Source organism: Callionymus lyra, chromosome 17 (assembly GCF_982586985.1).
Source record: "Callionymus lyra chromosome 17, fCalLyr1.hap1.1, whole genome shotgun sequence".
Classification (NCBI taxonomy): domain Eukaryota; kingdom Metazoa; phylum Chordata; class Actinopteri; order Syngnathiformes; family Callionymidae; genus Callionymus; species Callionymus lyra.
In genome coordinates this window covers 12082364-12102594 of record NC_141834.1, presented here as the reverse complement: position 1 = coordinate 12102594, position 20231 = coordinate 12082364, and the positions used below count along the sequence as shown (strand labels likewise).

At 37.1% G+C, this 20231-nt stretch overlaps 1 protein-coding gene across 2 annotated transcripts in view; it reads right to left on the bottom strand.

Moving 5' to 3' along the window:
* The window catches only part of LOC148062480 (lamin-A-like), a 30423-nt gene extending 15383 nt beyond the window's left edge, over positions 1–15040 (bottom strand). The window contains exons 1-2 of one of the 2 annotated variants that reach the window (XM_087778842.1): positions 14894–15040; positions 8304–8668 (exon numbers count right to left, since the gene is read on the bottom strand). In XM_087778842.1, coding sequence (XP_087634968.1) covers positions 8304–8638 — 335 coding nt within the window. In that variant the 5' untranslated portion in view covers positions 8639–8668; positions 14894–15040. Of the gene's footprint in view, positions 1–8303; positions 8669–10694; positions 10839–14893 lie in introns of those variants that run through there. The other variant, XM_087778841.1, reaches the window with a different exon arrangement.
* Between the last annotated feature and the right edge of the window lie 5191 nt (positions 15041–20231).

Here is a 20231-nt window from a genome sequence, read left to right as displayed (position 1 = left end):
GGTCTGTCGTAAATGATCCAAGATAATTAACTCTTATTGTGTGCCGTAATAATTTACATTAGTAATGCGATTTAAACTTCAGCAAAGTCTCAATTTGTTGTCATAATTAGGCTTTATAATGACATTTTATACATAAACTTAGAGGCCAATCGTCACGTTTAGAAACGCTAAAGCTAGCAAAGCTAGTGCTTATAACTTTGGATAGAGTCTCTTCGAACGTGATGGAATTGCTAAAGTAAACAACCATCCATATTCTAATAAAATAACAAGACCGATGCTTCTGATTTAAACACAGTTAATCGCAATATTAAAACTTTGTAGTGTCAACGCTTATTTTGGGTGACTAAGGCTCAGGAGACTTGGTTATATTTAGTCACATGAGTCAGGAAGGAAATCCTCTGGTGCCGTCAAAGCTGACCAACAGAAATAGATGCTTTACGATAAACATGACTATTATTAACCAACGTTTTGGTATCAGGCCTGTGTTTGTTGAAACCAAATATATATATATATATATATATATATATATATATATACACACACACACTTCAATTAAAATTAAAATGATTGCAAAAACTAAAAAATATAAAGTTATATTGATAGAGTGATGGTTAACTAGCACTATAATATTTAATATTAATCGTTAAATATTTGATTTTCATCATAAACATGCAGTCAGTGTGTCTGAAAATATGATAAAATAGTGAATTAAAAAAATAAATGTAATGGATAACATTGGACATATCTAAATGCTAGTTAGCCAACGCAAGATCATCTTTAAAAAATATTACTATTCTATATATTATCGTAATACAAATATTGATTAAAGTGTATCTGTAATATTGATGTAAATGCACATCAAAAGGTGCTTAAGATATTGGCCAAAACAAAACATATTTTCTGCCATTCAACGTTGATTCCCGAGCCTTCGCCGAACGATTTGTTAAAATTACAGAAATAGCTGGAAGTAAGAGTTCCCAATTATTCCAGATCTCGCGGCGTCGATGTGTGACCTGCTGCTGAGAAAGTTTAATTATAATTTGCTCTAACGAGAAAACTCTCCGGTGTCCTGCCCCCCCTCCTGCATCTGTTCCTAACAGATTGTTGCTTTTTCCAAAAACTCTTCGCAGCTGCACTCATTCTCTCCACAAGTAGAATCGCGAGAGGGAAGTGAACGTTAAACAAAACTACATGTGGAGTCGACGAGACCAGAGTTTTGCATGTTGTGGCCATAAAGAGGAAAGAAAAAAGAAAAAAAAAGGATTTGATTCTTGGAGTAGGACCAGGCTGTGGTTCTGGGACGGAGCTGCTCTCACGCGACGGCACAATAGACTGGAAGCTCGTATAGGAAACCAGGATCGTCAAATCACAAAACAAACGGAAGAAGATTTTTATGTTCTATAAAACGGTGAGTTGTAAAAGTTCTCATCCTCTTGTGCCTGAACAATCCAAACAAGCAGCAACACGTTTACATTTATACAAATAAAAAAGGAATGAAACAACACATTCAAAACAAACAAATAAGATGAATAGTAGTTGTAATTAAACATACCAATATATAAATTAGTGGTTTATATCTTTGTTTGTGTCTAAATATGCATACAGCAATATATTGTGATATTTTTTTTACCCACAATACAGTATTGATATTTGAAAGCAGTGTATAATCATGTTTTTTTTTGGGAGGGGGGGCTTATTCTTTTTTACCAAAGTTCTTTTATTATTTACAGTTCAATAAAGTGTTGTGTTTTTTTTTGTTTGAACTATTAACATTCAAATATTCACAGCATACATTTTTATGTTTCAAATTCACCCCATGTCCTCCACAACTTAAGTAACAATAAAATCCCGCAAATCCCGATGATGAACTGAGGACGAGAGGATACATTCGACTCCAGCAGCTTTTAAAGCCGATATTTGGACATATTTTGGTTTGAAAACAAATTTGTCAAGAGTCATGTTGTCTGGAAAAACACCAGAGTCAAGTACTCGACAATACTAAACATATATCCTTCCCAAAGTATCACAATATATCGTATCGTTCCCCCTGTATCGTGTCGCAAGATTCTTGCCAATACTCACCCCTAATATAAATAGCGATAAATAAATAAAATGTTATGTTCATAAATTAAATATAATTAAAATTGTCTTCTACATGAAACTACTGCCTGGAACAGTAAAAGAGGAACAAACTACTAACCAACTGTTTCAATTCTTACATTGGTTTGAATGCCCGATTTAACAAACCAGTACTTCTTGATTAGAAAATACTTCCTCCCGACTACTTTGTGAGTCATATGACAAGAGTTATCGAGCAGCAAAGTTCATTTTCTTTAAAGGAAACTCAAACTGGAATCAAAAAGAAGCCATAAAAAGTTTTTAAACAACGCCGCATAGCCGTTGACAGAATAATACTTCCATTGCATGGAGCAATAAATATGGCTGAAGGTTTTACCCTTAAGATATGATTTCATACTTGTACAACTTATGCTACATGTGCCTGTTTAAAAGAGCAAAGATAAAAGCAGGATAATTATCTTTAGTAAACAGAACAAGAAAACCCAAGATAAAAGAGACGAGTGATGCATAATGGAAAAAAAAACCCATTCATTTTAAAGTACAGTATTTTCAAGCCTGACACTACAAACTTTTCCAGTTTAATTGGCGAGCAACAGTGAGTACAGAGTCGTTAAACTGGCACAGAGTAACACGATTACACTATTGCAAAACCACATTTTTATGTTGGTCTGCATTCAACGCCAGTAAAGTTAATTTCACTTTCTCTATTTAACCCTGAATGACATTTGAGCAGGAGAACACAAATGACAAAGGGAGGCTTTCTGCACTGCGAGGGTGGAAAGAAACAACTGAATCATTGAATAAAGAAATAGTTTATAGCTAAAATGTGTTCTCGTGAATGAGATAAAAATCGTCAGAGAATTCTCTGATGATCAATGGAAACTAGTATCAACATGAGCTTTTTAAGATTCTGCAGCAGAACTCCAGAGATCCAAACTTAGCTGGGACAGATTTCCAGGGCTGGAAATGAAACAAAAGTTATATAACAAACCAGATGGAAGAGAAACAGGAGAAGGCAACTTCACCCACTTCACCAGTGGGAGGAGACTCAGCAGCCATCTTTAACAGATTTTCCTCCCTAAACACGAGCGAGTGAGTCATCCGGGCTCAAGGCTTCCATGGAAACTCTATAAACTAACGTAAAGAAGGAAAGACCTGCCAACATCAACCTCATTTTCGTGAAGAATCTTTCACCCCTAAAGACTCCAACCAGGATTGTTATTTCCACTGCAGTAAACAGTGCAAATGAGGCTATAGCTCACATACTTCTACACATCTGGTCTTCATCGTGGCATTTGTAACGAGCTTGGAGAACAAATAGTTGCCAGACCAGAGTAGTCGACCTCTCACCGGGTTCTACCATAAATATAGTCGCACAAAAAACAACTTAAACTACAATACATGTATATATCTATATATACACCCTTTTTTTTTTTTACAATTACAATTTAAAAGATACCCAAAATACCTCTGAGGGGCGAAAATTGCTCAAAGACTTAAAACCTACACTAGTTCTCAGAACCCAGTCTAGAAAATGGCCAAAGAAGCTGAGTGACATGGACCACGCCCGACTAGAACCACGCCCATTTTTACTAAATTCTAATAACAAGATATGTCAACAACTTTCACTACTGATCCTCCCATAGGACATTCTTGTCGGACTGGATGTATATAATAATGAACCCAGCTGGTACAGCTTCCTTAAATAAACAAAGAGGAAGATCATAAGAGTTTAAATTCTCTCCATTTTAGGAAGAGGACGAGAGCGTTTCATTGCTACAATCGAGCAGCTGCAGTGAAGTCCAAGTTATCCATACTTCCATCAACAATGGAATGCATTTATAAACAGAGACGTGTTTGTAGTTTCCTCGGCAGCGCCGAACCAAACTATGACTAACACATCACACAGCTTCCCTTTTTAAATCTTTGATGCCTTTCATCGAATGTTCCACAGCATTAAAACCACAGCAACTTGAGCAATGGGGTTCTTTGCTACAGGATTCTGGGAAGTCTGGCAGCTCTAAAAAGTGGATTATTTGAACACATTGTTCTCTCAGATGGACTGTCTGATCCAACTGCTGACACACCCAAAACTCACAGGTGTGGTTAACTCACCCGAGGTAAATCCCAGCCTTCATTTGCCTTTTCATCTCCTCCAATAGCAAACCAGTATGAAACTCAACACCTTCTACGTTAGTGATGACGACGCAGGTTCAAATATCAGATCCAGGACAGATACGGGATCAAAAAAGTCTGTCGTTTTTTGATCTGTGACCTGTGGTAATATTTAACAAAAGAAAGGGTGTATTAACTAAATTTAAAGTCAATAAAGAGCAAATGTTTGAAGGAGGTTTAGTTCAGGGTAAATCTGGTCACGAGATAAGTAACACCGAATTAGAAATAAAAATCTCATTATTGACTTCCACACCTTATACGACAAGTTCCGCCAGCAAATACAAAACGATTCAATAAATCCTGTTTGGCAACTTGTACCATCGTTTAGTTCATGTCATACCTTCAGCTTCCTTCAGATTTCCTTAATAGTATTTCTTAACTGTTATATTGGTTAGTAATAGCTGCAAAAAAAATCCATAAAAGACTTCATAAAAGTTGTAGTGAAACTATGTTTAGTTAATTTAATATTTTAAACACATTATTAAGCTGCTACTTTTATTATAACCACAACATTAATATTATAGTTTAATTAAACAAATAAAAAACATTAAATCCTTATTGTTCCAGAAATTTAAATGGTCTATAATATATACCAGTCCAAACAACTCAGTTCCTTTAAATATGTGTACGTTTCTTTCCAGGCGTTTCAACTTTAAATATAAAAAAAACAACAAGTATCCGAAAAAATAACCACAAAGATCTTTGAACGGACTGAAAACACAGTCAAAATAAAGGATTGGCGTTTCTTAAATGATCACAAACTGGACATGAGAAAGACAAAGTTAACAACAAGTACACATATATATATAATGCAAACTGTTGCAGTGCATTGTGGGACTTCTAAAAGAGGTGAAAGTGCAATAAGAAGGATGTAACGACACTAAACTTCACAGCCAGCAGTGTAGCTGAAGGTCAGAGATTTACAAGATTGTTCATCTGCTTCACTGAGCCTTGTTTTAAACAACATATAATAAAAATGTCTGAGCCTCAGAAGAAGGCGACGCAGCAGTCACACGGTTTGAGTTCACGCCAGAGGACAGGCGGATGTTTCTCGTAGCGGTTAGTCATGTTTAATGTGTGTTCAGAGATGTAGTGCCGTGCCCTCGGGAAGAACAGGTGCGTCCAGTCGGTTGAACAAGCTCCACCTGTTGCTCCGTGTTGTTACAGTTTAGCAGAAAATGATGAAAGTCACAGGCTACGCCGTTAAGAGGTTATTTATAAACCCACTTCTTGTCAGCGAGTCTGGAGTCAGCCCATTCCTCAGACCGATCCAGAGTCACACACACGCCTCCATGGCAACCTAACAAACAACACGGTTTAACTGATGCAGCGACTAAACTGACTCATTCCGTCTTCACGCCGGCATCAACACTAAACAATGTGTGTAAATAATCAACGCAGATGGTCGACTTCAACAGAAATCATTTGTTTAGCATTAGTCATCGTTTGATCTGGTTAGGATGACACAGCAAAAAAAAAAACGTAGAACTTGATGTTATGATCAAAAGAGGAAAAAAACGGTAGTTTTGAAATGATTTAAACCAAGTTTAATTATTTCATAATCATCTATTTTTTGGCCTTTAACCAGAAAAAAAAATGTCTTGATCACTTTAAGAGTCTTCGCTGTTTCACTTACAATCTCTTGTCATTTTAAATCATGAAGTCTTTCTTCCTACTATTTAATCCTGGCCCCTGTAAGTCTGGGTCTCATCCTGGTCATGTGGTTTTAATCCCTATAGTGTTCGCTTTAAACCAAGCTTCATCTTGACCTTCAAGGGGCTTGTCCTTGTCCATGTCTTCTCAACTTGTCGTTTTTTATTTATTTTTTAACATATTGCTCCTCCACTTACTCTTTCAAATGATTTAATAGTTTGTCATCCATAACTAACTCATCAATCTCCATCTTGGACAATGAAACTGTGTTTCTTTTAACTAATATTTCTAGTTTGGAGCTATAGATTTATAAAATAAAAACAGTTTTTGGCTCAACTATTTCTCCATCTATAGTGAGTACCTACAGCTGCAGGACAGAACATGACTCATCTCCAACAAGCTCCCTCACCTGCCTCCACCAAAGGTAAATTTACAGACCACTGACAGATGGACGAGGGTTTTGTACCTTCATGCAATGACATGGGTCTTGATGACAAGACGTGTCATTGCTGTATTTAACTTGAAAAATATATTACATGTTTTTTTTTTTAAAAGGTTCCAGTTGCTTTGTTGTCGTGTCTATAAATCAGGGTCATGACCCAAAGAATCTGACACGTATATAGTTTTGTTTTTTGTGTGAATGTTGCCCGTGTTTCGATATTCAGGCGACAGTTGGGTTCAGACCTCTAATCGGGGCGTGTCAGTGGTGATGCACGACAGGCATGTTTAACCGGGAGGAGGCCTCAGGGCGGACCCAGGCTAAATGTTTAACAAGCAGAACAAATGGATCATAAATGAAATGTTAGCTTAGCATGTGGGAGGTCCTTCATTATCGATGCGATTACTATGAATTCAAGTTTTTCTTCGGCTTAAACTTGTAATATTTAACCCAGATTTAATCTTCTAAATACCTGGTCTATCAACAGGAAACACCTTAAATGGGGCGCAAGCTACCTGAAGTGAACCTAGCAAGGATTGATAGTATCTTGGAACTCCTATGTCGCCCGGAGCAAAAAAAACAAACGACAACTGATCAACAATTATAAACCGATTAAAACAATTATCAAGTCAATCGTAGGCTTTAAATCATTTCCAAAAAGTGCCACAATTATATCATCACCCTCATTAAAAAGCAACATCATGAACAATACAAACGTAAAGACTTAAACCCGATCACTCGTCGAGATCGTCGCTCCACTGTGAGAAATGTCTCGCATGGTTAGCAGAGGTCCACAGCCGTGCACACAGAACATGGGTGTGTGTGTGGTTAAGGTGGAGTTCTAGTGGAGGTGTGTCACTTTTTTTTTCTTCCAAAAATCCCTCAGGGTGGAATGTGACACAACTGTACTTGCTAACTGAAGAGAAACACAAAGTGATCCGTCGTGATGATCGCCAGTTCTACGCTGCATTCCTGCTAGAAATACGAGGGTGTTCCACTGCCCTCCAGACAAAACTTACAGTTGTGGCCAAAAGAATTAAAAAATATTTAAATGTGTGACTTTAGAAAATGTTCTTAAGCCTCGCCCACTAAAACAATTCATTCTACTGGAGATTAAATCTTGTTTACCATAACCACACCCACTCTGCTGTGATTGGTCAAACATCAGGGTTTGTCACCGCGCGTCATTAATCCTGTAAAACTCCAAGAGACTCTTTGTATAAACGAAGCCGGGCTGGATTACAGCCCATTATAGCGTCATAATGGACTCCCGCTCTCGTAACCTCTCTTTTGCCGAGATTTCTGACGAGCGAGAACTTAAAATAAAATAATTGGTTCAAAACATGGTCATGAGGGACTTGGTGTATCTTGGAGAGGAATAATTCAACATTAAACATGCGAGTGGGTCAGGAGAGTTAAGATTCACATTAGTTGCCTTTTAATAATTAAGACACAAATCTACCATCATTTAGCCCAAAAACAAAAAAATTACTTTAATCATAAGATTATTTTAATCAAAAAGTTTACTATTAATGAACAATCTCTTTATAGAAAAAAAGGGTTTTTATTGAAATATCTATTTTGAGTTAAAGCTAATTTCATGGCGATTTTTTTTTTAAATTGAAGATACTATTTCTGATTGAATAATAATAATAAAGGAAAAACCTTTATAGTGAAATGCCATGTTTACTTCAAATACTTGAGTAATACTTATTTACAAGACTTCTTATAATAGTTCGACAACGTTTAGCAAAGATGAAAAGTACATTTTTAATCCTGTTAAACAAATCAAATAATGGAGTAACTGACCTTGAGAAAAGAAAGTGAATGTTCTCTGGAACAATACCAGCAGCAAACGAGTGAACAAACAGATACAAGTCTACATACGTTTCTTAAAATTCCTGTCAAGCGTAAACAAAGCTAAAGTGCATCATAACACAACATGGGCGACTCCTACCTCGCCTTCAGCTCCTTGTAATCCTCCCTCAGCTTGCTGAGCTCCAGCTGCATGCGCGCTCGCTCCTTGGCCACCTTATCCAGGGTGGACCGGGCATCGGCCAGCTCGGTCTCGTACGCCGCCTTGATGCCGCTCAGGTCCCGGTTGACCACGGACTCCGACTCGGTGATGCGCAGCCGCAGCCCGGCGTTCTCCGACTCCAGGGAGCGCACCTTGTCGATGTAGACGGCGAGGCGGTCGTTGAGGTTGATCAGGTCCTCCTTCTCCTGCAGTCGGGTGATCCGAGCGGGGGAAGTGGCGCCGCGGCTGGCGCGCTTTTGGCTCGGCGTTTCCATGGCGATGGTTCAGAGAGGGTGACTCACAGTCTGCGGTGGAAAGGAACAATGAGAAGGAGTCAGCGTTGGCAACTGGACTTCCCTTGGAAGACCTCGGATCCCGCTCTGAAACTTTAGCTGAGTTCAGAGGGGGAAAAAAAAATGTTCCAGTGTCTGGCAGAACAGCTACTATGGCTGTCGTGACGTCAACGGAGCCATTTTTCTTTCCTTTTTTTTTTTTCTTTCTGGAATCAACATAAACATCCCTTACAACCCTCCATGAGTTAGTAAGTAAGTAAGTAATTTTTAGTTTTATAGCGCTTTTCCAGACTAGGGTCACAAAGCGCTTAAACAATCAAAACAATATTCAATAAAGTTGAACTTTAAAAGGTCAAGATAAAACTGATAACACAACAGGAGTTCCAGGAAATCAAGGAAAAGCCTGAACAAATAAAAAGGTCTTAAGATGTTTCTTAAAGGAGTCAGTAGATCCATCAACTGAAAGAGGAAGATCGTTCCAAAGCTTAGGAGCAACAGCCTGGAAGGATTTCTCTTCTCTGGTCCTGAACCGTGTGCGTGGAACCATAAGTAGATTCTGATCCACAGACCTCAGAGCCCGAGCTGGGGTGTAAGGCTGGAGCAGATCAGTAATGTTAGGAGGAGCCTGACCATGAATATATCTGAAAGTAAGAACCAGAATTTTAAAGTTGATCCTGAAAGAAACTGGAAGCCAGTGAAGAGTTTTAAGGACCGGAGGAAATGTGAGTTCTTCTACTAGAACAGGTCAGAATTCTCGCTGCAGAGTTCTGTATCAACTGCAGGCGAGACAGCTGCTTCTTGTTAAGACATGAAAATAAACTTTTGCAATAGTCCAGACGAGAAGACACAAACGCATACGATGTGATGAGTTAGAAGCCCAATAGCTTAGCATCTTGACCGGCAGGTTTTCAGTGGTTTTCTCCAAAAAAAGTATTGCCAAACCTGAAGCGACATACCCCGCAAGTCCCCATCGTCCACCAAAAAGCGACTTTTATTCAAAGTGGTCCTTTTTTTTTATCTCTATTTACTAACTTCACATGCTATCCAAATGCTAAGCTAACAGCTAAGTCTTACTACTACTGCACCTGGATCAGTGATTGTCTATGAAGCTTAGCAACAGTCGCTTCATTAAGATCATTTCTCGGTCTTCTCGCCAGCGCCATTAAATAAAAAATGTTGCTGAAGTAGTCGAGCCACTTTGCTGACTTCGATGCAGAATAAACACATTTCACACACCAGCTGACGCAACCTCAACTCAACTACTATCCAAGCTTTGGGGATTTTCATTTTTGGTGCCTCATGTTTAAAGCCACATACGGTTTTGATTTTACAAGTCAAAAACTGTCTTAAAAAAATATATATATATATATATATATATATATATATATATATATTTGTTAAAGTTACTACAGAGCCAACCAAACCATGATTCCAGCAAAAAACAAGTTTGAATGAAGAGAACAACAAATGCATACATCATACAAGGCTTAAGTTATTTAAAATGTATTAACGTTTTTTATTTAAATCAACATTTATAGCCTCATATCACAAACAATAAAAATATAATTAAATTCAAAAGCTTGAAAGTGGAAAAAGTTCAGAGTAATTCATTGTAAAAGTGTCTTGAATCTATATTTAAAAAAAAAGAAGCTCCAATTGGATCTAATAGTGAAATCCATTCCATCATCACATCCTCACCAAAAAGTACAAGCGAGGACACGTACATCCCAGTGGGAGGAACGACTCGCACACACACATCATCCACACCCACGGGAGCACAACCTTCACCACCCCAGAGTGCTCTTCAAGTTCATTTAGGCTCTCGAAACTTGAATATTGTCCGACAGCTGGAATTTTTAACGACTCGCGGCTTGTTAAAAGTTTCAGGAGGTTCAGGAGCCAGAATTAAAATAACTCAACGAGACACAAACTGTTAATAGCTGCTGGTCTACGGACCAATGAAAACAAACTGGATCTTACCTCGGCTGCGTGCGTGTGTGTGTAGGTGTGTGTGTGCGTGTGTGTGTGAGTGACATACCCCGGAGGATCGTACAGAAGAGGATCAGTTGAGTAGGTTAGCCTCGCTGTCTGCTGGTGGGTGTGTGCGCCTTTGGCTGCTGCCCTCAACTGCCTTTGCTAGTTGTTGCTGCACATGTACGTCCTGCTGAAGAGGGAGCGAGGAGGCGGTGCAGGGACGGGGATGGGTGGGGTTGGCTGAGGAGGCGGTGCAGGGACGGGGACGGGTGGGGTTGGCTGAGGAGGAGTCACGGGCGAGACGACGGCAGCAGCTGCCGAACTGGATCTCTCACTGCAGCAGGCCTCTAGTTTCCTCTCCTCGCTCAGACTCCCTCTTTCTGACTCCCTCTCTCTCACAGCCACCTCCACTGACTGGTGTAAGTGGCCCGTCAATAAAACATGTCGGTGCTGGTGATCCTGAGCAGCCACCCCCCCACAGGTGCCCGAGGAAAATCAGCCCCCGTCGCCCCCAGAATATACATCGCAATGACAAGTCCTCTGGGGCCACGTTATGTACGTCATTAAAAAAGAACGAAGGGAAATTAATTTAATATGATGGGAAAACTTTAAAAACACTAAATAAAAGGACATTCAAAAATAACCTTTGTCTTAATTTATTGTAACTATAATATATAATATAAAATACTGTACATCAAAATCCCAAAGAAAACCGTTATTATGCCATGAATCAAATTGTGTGACATTCACTTTTATAAGTTTTATAATTTGATTCGATATTGTCCAATGTTTTTAAATTAATTTTATTTAAAGATTCAAAACAAAAATTCTAATTAAATTCTCCCAAAAAGCGTTGTTATGCCAATAATTAAATTGCGTGGCATTTAATTTTTATACATTTTATTATTTGATTCTATGTTCTAATTTTTTTTATTTAAAGATAAACAATTAAATTGCATGGCATTTCATTTTTGTACATTTTTAATTTGATTCTATGTTATTTCATATTTTCAGTAAATTTAGAAGAAATTACAATTACAATTTAAAACAAAATACACCAAAAGCATTATTATGCCATAAAACTAATTTTCTAAAGTTTTTTTTATTTTTTTAACAATTTTAATTAATAAATATAGGACATAAAAGCACTACGGAAACTTTTAAACCCAGATCCGTAAAAAATGCAAACAAAATGTTTTCACACAAGGATATTTAAAAACTTGTATGTAGAGTTGAACTAGAAATAAAGTAGTTTGATAGCAATCTAAACTTTTCTTAATGCTCAATTTTATATACACACCAATCCACACACACACAAAAAGAAGTGACACACAATAGTACACACCATGATGTTAAATACATTTGAGACTTCTGCCTTCATAATAACTGTTGCAGTGCATTGTGGGATTGATGTACGAGTGATGGGAGGCATGTAAACCAGCAGATAAAATACATTGACAACATGAAATCATCAAGCCTTTAACTTACATCAATAATCAGCTTGACCTTTGACAAAATTCTCATTTTGTAATTCAATATATATAAATAAGATCATTTTAAATAGGTTAATCTTACAAGTATTTAACTCTTCATTTACCTTTATGGATGGAAACATTATCCATGGCTGAAAGGATTAGTCCCGGTAAGAAAATATCCGTTGAAAATTAAGTAAAAACAAAGTTGCTGAAAGTCACCGTCAAACTCTTCATGATGGTAAGCCGAGCTCGGGCTTTTATTCATTGTCTCAGGGTGGAGTCATTGACATCACAAGTCTGCTCACGTCGCACGTTGGAAAGAATTGACGAGTGTGTTTACGTGGTTGGATTAGACAAGATGGCATTCCTGTGTTTGGAGAGAAGTCTGGCTGTTTTGTGGCTGGAAATCGCTCGTCAGAGTCCGAATCTGACTCATAGAACCCTTTTCCACGGAGCACTCTCCGGCTCACTTCACAAACCACAAACAGGAAGTTATAGAGATTTAAAGGAGCACTTCCTGAACTGAAGAGTCCGGCATTGTAATAAGGAATTTAAAAAAGAACTTAAATCGTGATATAGTTTGGTAAGAAATATGTTATAAAAGCATATGAAAGTAGCTCTGATGATCCCACGACACAAAAGGATTCCAGTCCATGTTTTCTTCCAACTGATCCTCGCTCATGTGCTCAGGTCGTGACCCTGAATTCATGACCAAAAGTGAAGGTGGGAACCAATATAGATGCTTTGCATTCTAGCCCGGCCCGTAAAATAAGTCATATATCGAAAACTCAACAATATTGAGCAGTTATTTTAATTTTTATTCTTGGTTTTTGGATCATTTTGACAAGAGAACGACTGAGCTCCTCAACATGGTTGTCAGCTCAAAACAACTTAAATTCGACAGGATCAGTCACCACCAGAAAATCAACAATGAAGCCATGATAATTGACAAACATCTCCATTTTCAACAGACTAGCCTTGTTCAAACAAACTGTCAAAGAGACATTAATAAACTTAATTTAACTAGTATCAAGAGAAATCCACTCGTACAATAAAAGACAGCTTCGACTCACCAAATAAACCCAAAAACTGTCGTGCTGTCCCTGCCTCTCCTTTGTCCTTCTTTCTGCCCCTGCAGCATTCCAAACACAGACAAAATACAATGGAGTAGCTGTTGAGAATCGGCCAGGAACCAACGATTTGCTGCCGTCTGGACGAAAGAGAGCGATGGCACCGAGAGAGAGTCACGGTTGCTCATGGTTTAAAAGTGTGTACTTTAAAACTTGAGAAGCAACTTAAAACTGTTGCCAAAGACAACTTCGTTTTCACTTTTTCAGTAAAAAGTATCAATTAACTCAAACAAAATTATTAAATACATCTTGTTTAAGTGTTGGTTGAAGTTGATTTGAGCTCTTAAATGTGAATAAATATTTGATTTAAAAGGCTGTCCACAGCTCTGTGTGACAAATGACATCAGAAGTGTATGAATAACCAAATGTTCATTAAATAAAAACACAATTTGACCCGCTGTGTAACTTTTTGTTTACATTCTCATACTTTTTTTCTCAACTAACATCATTTTTATTATTGCTCAACTGAATATACTTTTTTTTTTTTAAATAGATCATGATGAATATAACCTACTAACTAGGTAAAACATTCTAATTGGGGCTGTACAGTGTGTTTTAGGGAGATAACTGTTCACAAGAGTAATCTCTGCTGTTAAAAGTTATCAAATACACATTAATCATTACAAATATCACACTAAAAAGTCAAACCCATTAAATAAACAACACAAAAACACTCCCCTTTCCGGTGTTCTATACACCACTCATTTAGTTGACTCATTATTCAGCTATTTCACTATTCCTAGGAAATCTCTCAGGGTGAGTTCGAGTTCAGTTTACGATCTTTTTTCCTTTCTAGAATCGTGAGACAAGAGTTAAAATAGGTTGGATTCTATCCCAGTTATTGCCCAAGATTGTAGTAAAAATGTTAACACTTTTATTTATTGTTATTTATGCATGTTTTGTGCATTTAATATTCAATTTATTTATATATTAACTATTCAGAAATATATGGTAAAAGCATAAAAATGTAATAAAAGCACTTGATATTTATTTTATAACTTCTATAAATGTAGATAAAGAACAACTGGTGTGGATAAATGGTGAAAATTTAGAAAAATAGGACATTAGTTTATTAGTTTTACATTTTATCAAATGAAAGCAACATTAATAATGTCGAAAGGTTCATTTGAAACCAAACCATTCATCATGTAGGGTGAATTAATTAAACTTTAAAACTATATAGATTCTTGTCTCTTCAGACGTGACCCACATATTGACACGTGGCTATAGACCGTAAACACAACACTGTGATCGAACATATAAAGTAAAAAGTCTGTCTTAAATGGGGCTACTTTTATTTTTATTTAATTTAAACATCATAGAAAGCATACAATAATTTAAAAGAAACACATCAGTCTTAACTGACTAACTTAACTGACTGTGCTAAAATGTTGTTGTTTTGTTCGATGCTGCAACAAACATCTTTGCTCATGAATCACCCGCTGCCACTGGAGAGAGCGAGACAGGGCGCCACCTACCGGCGTCTACCGGAAGTGGCAGACGTCTCAACAAGCCGGGTCAACAAGTTCAGACTCAAAAATAGCATTTTTTTAAATCACGACACGATGAAACGAAGTCACTCGGACAAAAAGTGAGCCATAGGATTTTTTTTAAAAAAACGGATCTATTTAACGACGGTTAATGTTTCACTTTCTTACCTTGTTTCTTTATTTTTGCATTTACTCCTTTTTTTTTTGTTTTACTCCACGGACCAAGATGACCCCTCGGACACGAACACGGTCCAAACTATCCGACAGTTCGCTGGTTATCCATAAAAAAAACGTTCTTTCCTTGCAGTAAAATTAAGCCTAAAGTGTGGAGACTGCAGCACCTGCAGAGACACGCTTCATTAGCCTCCTGCTAATTGCGGCGCAGCTGACAGCGCCCCCAAGTGGACGAACCGGATATACTGATCGTTTACCAGGACGCTGATGAGCTGATATATGATCTCAACCATTTTTTTTTTGGATAGATTCATTATAAAAAAAGAAAAAAAAGAATCGAGTCATAGTTGGGGGGGGACAACGTTGTTTCAATATGATGTTTCTGGACAAGAGCCATAAATATGTCACTCAAGTGATGTTTTGACTTTTTTAAGTGACCCTGAAAGTATGACCGACCAATTTTTATTATTTAAATTTTTACTCATAAATACAAGTTAACCCACTGCAGGAATAGCCAAGACTTCCTTCCTTCCTGGAAAGAGAGTTACACGAGGTTTTCCCAGAAATGATCGGATTCAATGTAAGTAAGTAAGTAAGTAATTTTTATTTGTATAGCGCTTTTCCAGACCAGGGTCACAAAGCGCTTAAACAATCAAAACAATATTTAATAAAGTATATACTTTAAAGATCAAGATAAAACTGATAACACAACAGGAGTTCCAGAAAATCAAGGAAAAGCCTGAACAAATAAAAACATCTTAAGATGTCCATATAAAGGGGTCAAAGGTCAACATTCTAAAGGTTGTCTTAACTATTTAGGGGTGCAGGGATCCCTCCGTCGGAGCCCTCGTGTAAATCTGGGGATGCCCCTGTTACCTAGCAGTTAGAAATGTGATTATATATATGACCTTATATAAGATCGTGCATTGATCTGCATCCACTAAACCAAGACTTCCTCTCGACCGGAACGTCTGCCAGCCGATCAACTATCAAACCCCACAGATGGTGCCGCTGAACTCGCCATAAATCCAAACTCATTCTAAACACAAACAACAACAAAAAAAAGGGGGGGAGATTATAAACAAGCTTAGTGAGCTGTCGGAGATATTTCGCCCAGCGCAGCGTGGACATGCTTATCATTATGTAACAGCCGAGCATGAATTTTGCATGACCGATGTAACCCCGGCTGTAAATGGTTTGTTTACATTGGGTGCTCGTAAATTTCGGCGGGAGAGGAGGGCACCTGAAGGCATCGCCGGGTCCAGGAGCAGATTCATTGTGGGATGTGATTAGGCTGAGGAGACTCGTGTGAGAAATAAAAAAAAAATTCTCATTCAAAGAAGGAACTAGCATCTGGAGAAAAAAAAACACAAATTTAAACAAACTTAAAACTTGTAAACTTAAATCTATTTAAAAAATAAATAATAGGAAAAAAGTTTTTAGAAGACCTTATACAAACTATAAGTATATATATTATAAATAACAAAAGTTAAATCCAAATTCCTCAAAACACAGATTTTTTTAATGTGATGAAACAAATATTAGTTAAATAAAATACAATAGAGTAAAAAAAACAACCTTTTAAATTATTATAAAATGAATGCATTATTTCCCAAAAATTAAACCTTAAATATGTTTAGAATGGACATAAATCTGTTTCCTTTTTTTAATTATTTTTAACTGAGAGTCAAAGCCACATGATGCATAAAAGAATAAATAGCTTTTTTTAAACGTATTAGTCTAAAACTAAAGGTTCTAAGTAACATGTATTATTTTATTGTTTACCCTTATTTTTTTAGTGCTTTTTACTTGTTTTATTTGATATTGTGTTTACCTTTGCGTGTTTTGACTATGCTTTCTTTTATGTCACTGTACAGCACTTTGTAACGACTGTTGTTTTTAAAGCGCTTTATAAATAAAGTTGAGTTGAGTTGAGTTAAAACTGGTGAATAACTCAACAATACAATATTTTATTGTTTTGATTTACAGTATATGTGTAATAATGGTAAATAGATGAACAAAAAACCAGTATATGTTGTGTGTAAAATAAGATATGAACATAAAAAGTTGGCTTCAAAACATATGAACTAACAAAACTAGTTAAATTAAACCTAATTGGATGGAATAAGTGAGAAAAAAACGACTTTAAGTTTAACTTTTATTTCAGCTTAATAAAGTCATCTTTATATGACTTGATCGTTTTTTTCCTAGACATAAGTAAAGCTTCGAGACGTTGTGTTTTTCCTTTAAAGTCCTACATAGACACATCACCTGCTGAGACACACACACACTTATTTCCCTCGCTCTCCTCCTCACCTCATCCTCCACCAGCACAAACAAAGATGTTGTCACTGGGAGCGCTGGTGTCAGCTGGGAGTATGAGTCAGGTATGACTTCATTGCTTTTTGCGGGTATTAGGTCATCTCTCTCTCTCTTTCTCTCTCCCTCTCTCTCTCTCTCCGTCTCCCTCTCTCCACTCTAATCATATTGATGCTGTGCAGAGAGTGAGACAGCTGATGATGAGCCCGACTCACCTCATCACTTGCTTCCCGTATTGCCGGTGATGTCATAGTCGCTCTGAGCTCTGAACACGTCACTTTCTCTTTGTTGAAGCTGCAGAAAAAAAAAAGAAAAAAAGTCATGGATCCTGAATCTTAAACAGTAAAAAACCACATCAAGCATTTTTTGAAAAAGATTTATTTAAATAAAAACAGTAAATATCTTTTTTTATCTTTCTTAGCTTAAGATATTCTTTTTAACTCACAATTCTTTCCTGAAAACATCATTCATCAATAGTTCAAACTAAATATTCATCATCCACCCCAGCCTTAGCTTGTACTATATCTATAAAAGTATCAATTTAATTAATAAACAAAACGTGTATTACACCTAAAAAAGGCTTGTTTCAAATTAATAAATGATTATTAAATTGTTAAATATTTTGTGAAAATGTATGGAAACCTAAAACACATTTTAATTTGAATTAGTAAATAGGAATTATTTAGATTTAATACAAAACTGGTACTTTTAGATTGAAAATAATGGAAACCGAAATACTTATTTAGTCTAAAAACTTTTTTTTCTTGTAAAATACAAGCTGGATTTCTAAGAATGTGGAACAAAACATTTTCTGTTTTTTTTTTTGCAAGAATACAATTGTAACAACAACAACAACAACAACAACTAATAACTGTAGTATTTCTACAGTAGTTTAAATAGAAAATATTCACATAATGTGGAAACAAAGGTATTGTGATCGTCATCATCATATTTATTGAATTATATTTAGAATAAAAAATATAAATATATGTATCTATGTACATTTCATGTATAAAATAAAATTATATATAAATAAATAGAATGTCAAAATGATATTTATCTATATTTGTATAAATTATTCTTTGGATTTATACTTTAAATTATTTTTTATTCATTCTCTAAATGCATTTTATTCTATCTTTTTTATTATTATTTAGCAGTTACAGGTTTATAGTTTGTTTGTGCTTCACAACTGGAAAATGTCCTCACCTGTGCTCAACTCAAACATCCATCCATTCATCAATCCAGGATTAAGTCACTCAGACAAAGTCAAATGTCAATGAAAATGATACATTTTCTCCAAATCGATCAGTTGGAAATGCCTGGATATGTTTCATTATTCGCTGAAGAATCGCCAGCAGTACCTGGAATTAGACAAAGCGTGAACATGATGACGTTCCACTCGCGGACTCGTGCCAGAATGACAGCACTCGTCCTAACAAGTCAATGATATATGTGCTGATAAATCACACACAACCACTGGACGGGACGACAACAGTCGCCTGACTCATGCAAGCAACACAATGAGGCTCTTGTAAACACACTATACGGTGACTCTCGCAGCAGCGATAAACAAAAGTGGCATCATCTTTCCGAACAAACATCATCCGACCAAATAGGAGGTTTTGGAGCTCCAAATAAAGCTCCAGGAAGTGTTTGAAGAAGGGGAAGTTCACCCTGAAATAACCGCCACAAACACACTGTTGATGTGTGGCACCACAACCCCTCTCTAACCCCCCCACACCCCCTTTGTTTTGTTCACTTTTTCCTCCTTGTGTTGTAATATTCCGAGCAGAGCATGTGCTCCTCCACAATAACCCTCAAAGAAGCAACAAACACACACGAGTAAACACACTTTTTTTTTTCTGTTTTCCTCCTGGGTTCGGGAGCCAGTCCAAGACAATCGTCGGCCTCTGGATGGACTGGTTGAGCTGGTTCTGCTCCACAGCTGCCTACTGGACCGGGATGTGGTGTCATTAGCATGAAGTGTGACATCATCCCGGAGAGCCCGTTCAGCGTGGCATCAGCACGTGGTGCTGAGCCAACACGTCCCTTTGTGTTCGCCGAGACGCATTCAAGGGACCGAGGGGCACCGGGGAAGTCTTGAAAGGGACATCTGGCCGTGGAAGTCAAAAAAAAGGAGTGTCCTTTTCTGGGGTTCTCCCGCCGGTTCTTCGGAGCCCATTATCCGCTCTGAGGGACAAACTGTCCATAGGTGGAGGCGATGTTTGCATGGACTCGGGAACAAAGAGATTCGAGTGCATGTGTGCGCCTGCAACAAAGCAAACAGAAAGTGGGATGTTGACAGATCCGAAGATAAAGTGTCATTGTTCGTCATCTGATTCTGTAAATGGAGCATTGCTGCGATTGAGAAAGTCTTCGTAATGAACAGAAACAACGAAAAAAACATTGTCTTTTATTGAACAATGTATTGTGTTGCTGACCACTCATGTAAAATGAAAAGAAGTTGTGTATTTTATTAATTTATTTAGAAAATATCATGTTATATGTAGGGTGGCAAGTATCTGGCGATATAATATGTATCACGATACAGTGTCAACGATACCATATTTACTGAAACTGTAGGGACATCAATATATTTGTAGTATTGCCCGAGTACTTCAAATATTTCGGGGGGGCTGGTACCTTACTTTCATATAGTTAATATAAATGGTTTGATATAGTTACAAGAACTTTGGCAAAGAGTGTTATTTAAGCAACACATTAGGATCAATATTATCTTTTAATCGCAACATATCGTATCGTGATACGTATCGTATCGTCAGATTAGGGGTGTGAATTTGAAAGTACTTAGCGACGATACGTTACGTTGCGATATATTGCGATACTGTAAGTTTTTTGGACTGGAACCTTATTTTCACAGTTGAAATAAATGGAGAAATGGATTTTCGAAAAGTGTTTTTCTTCGTCAAATTTAGCAACACATTAGGATCAATATTATCTTTGAGTCGTATAATATCATATCGTTGCCCCTGTATCGTGATACGTATTG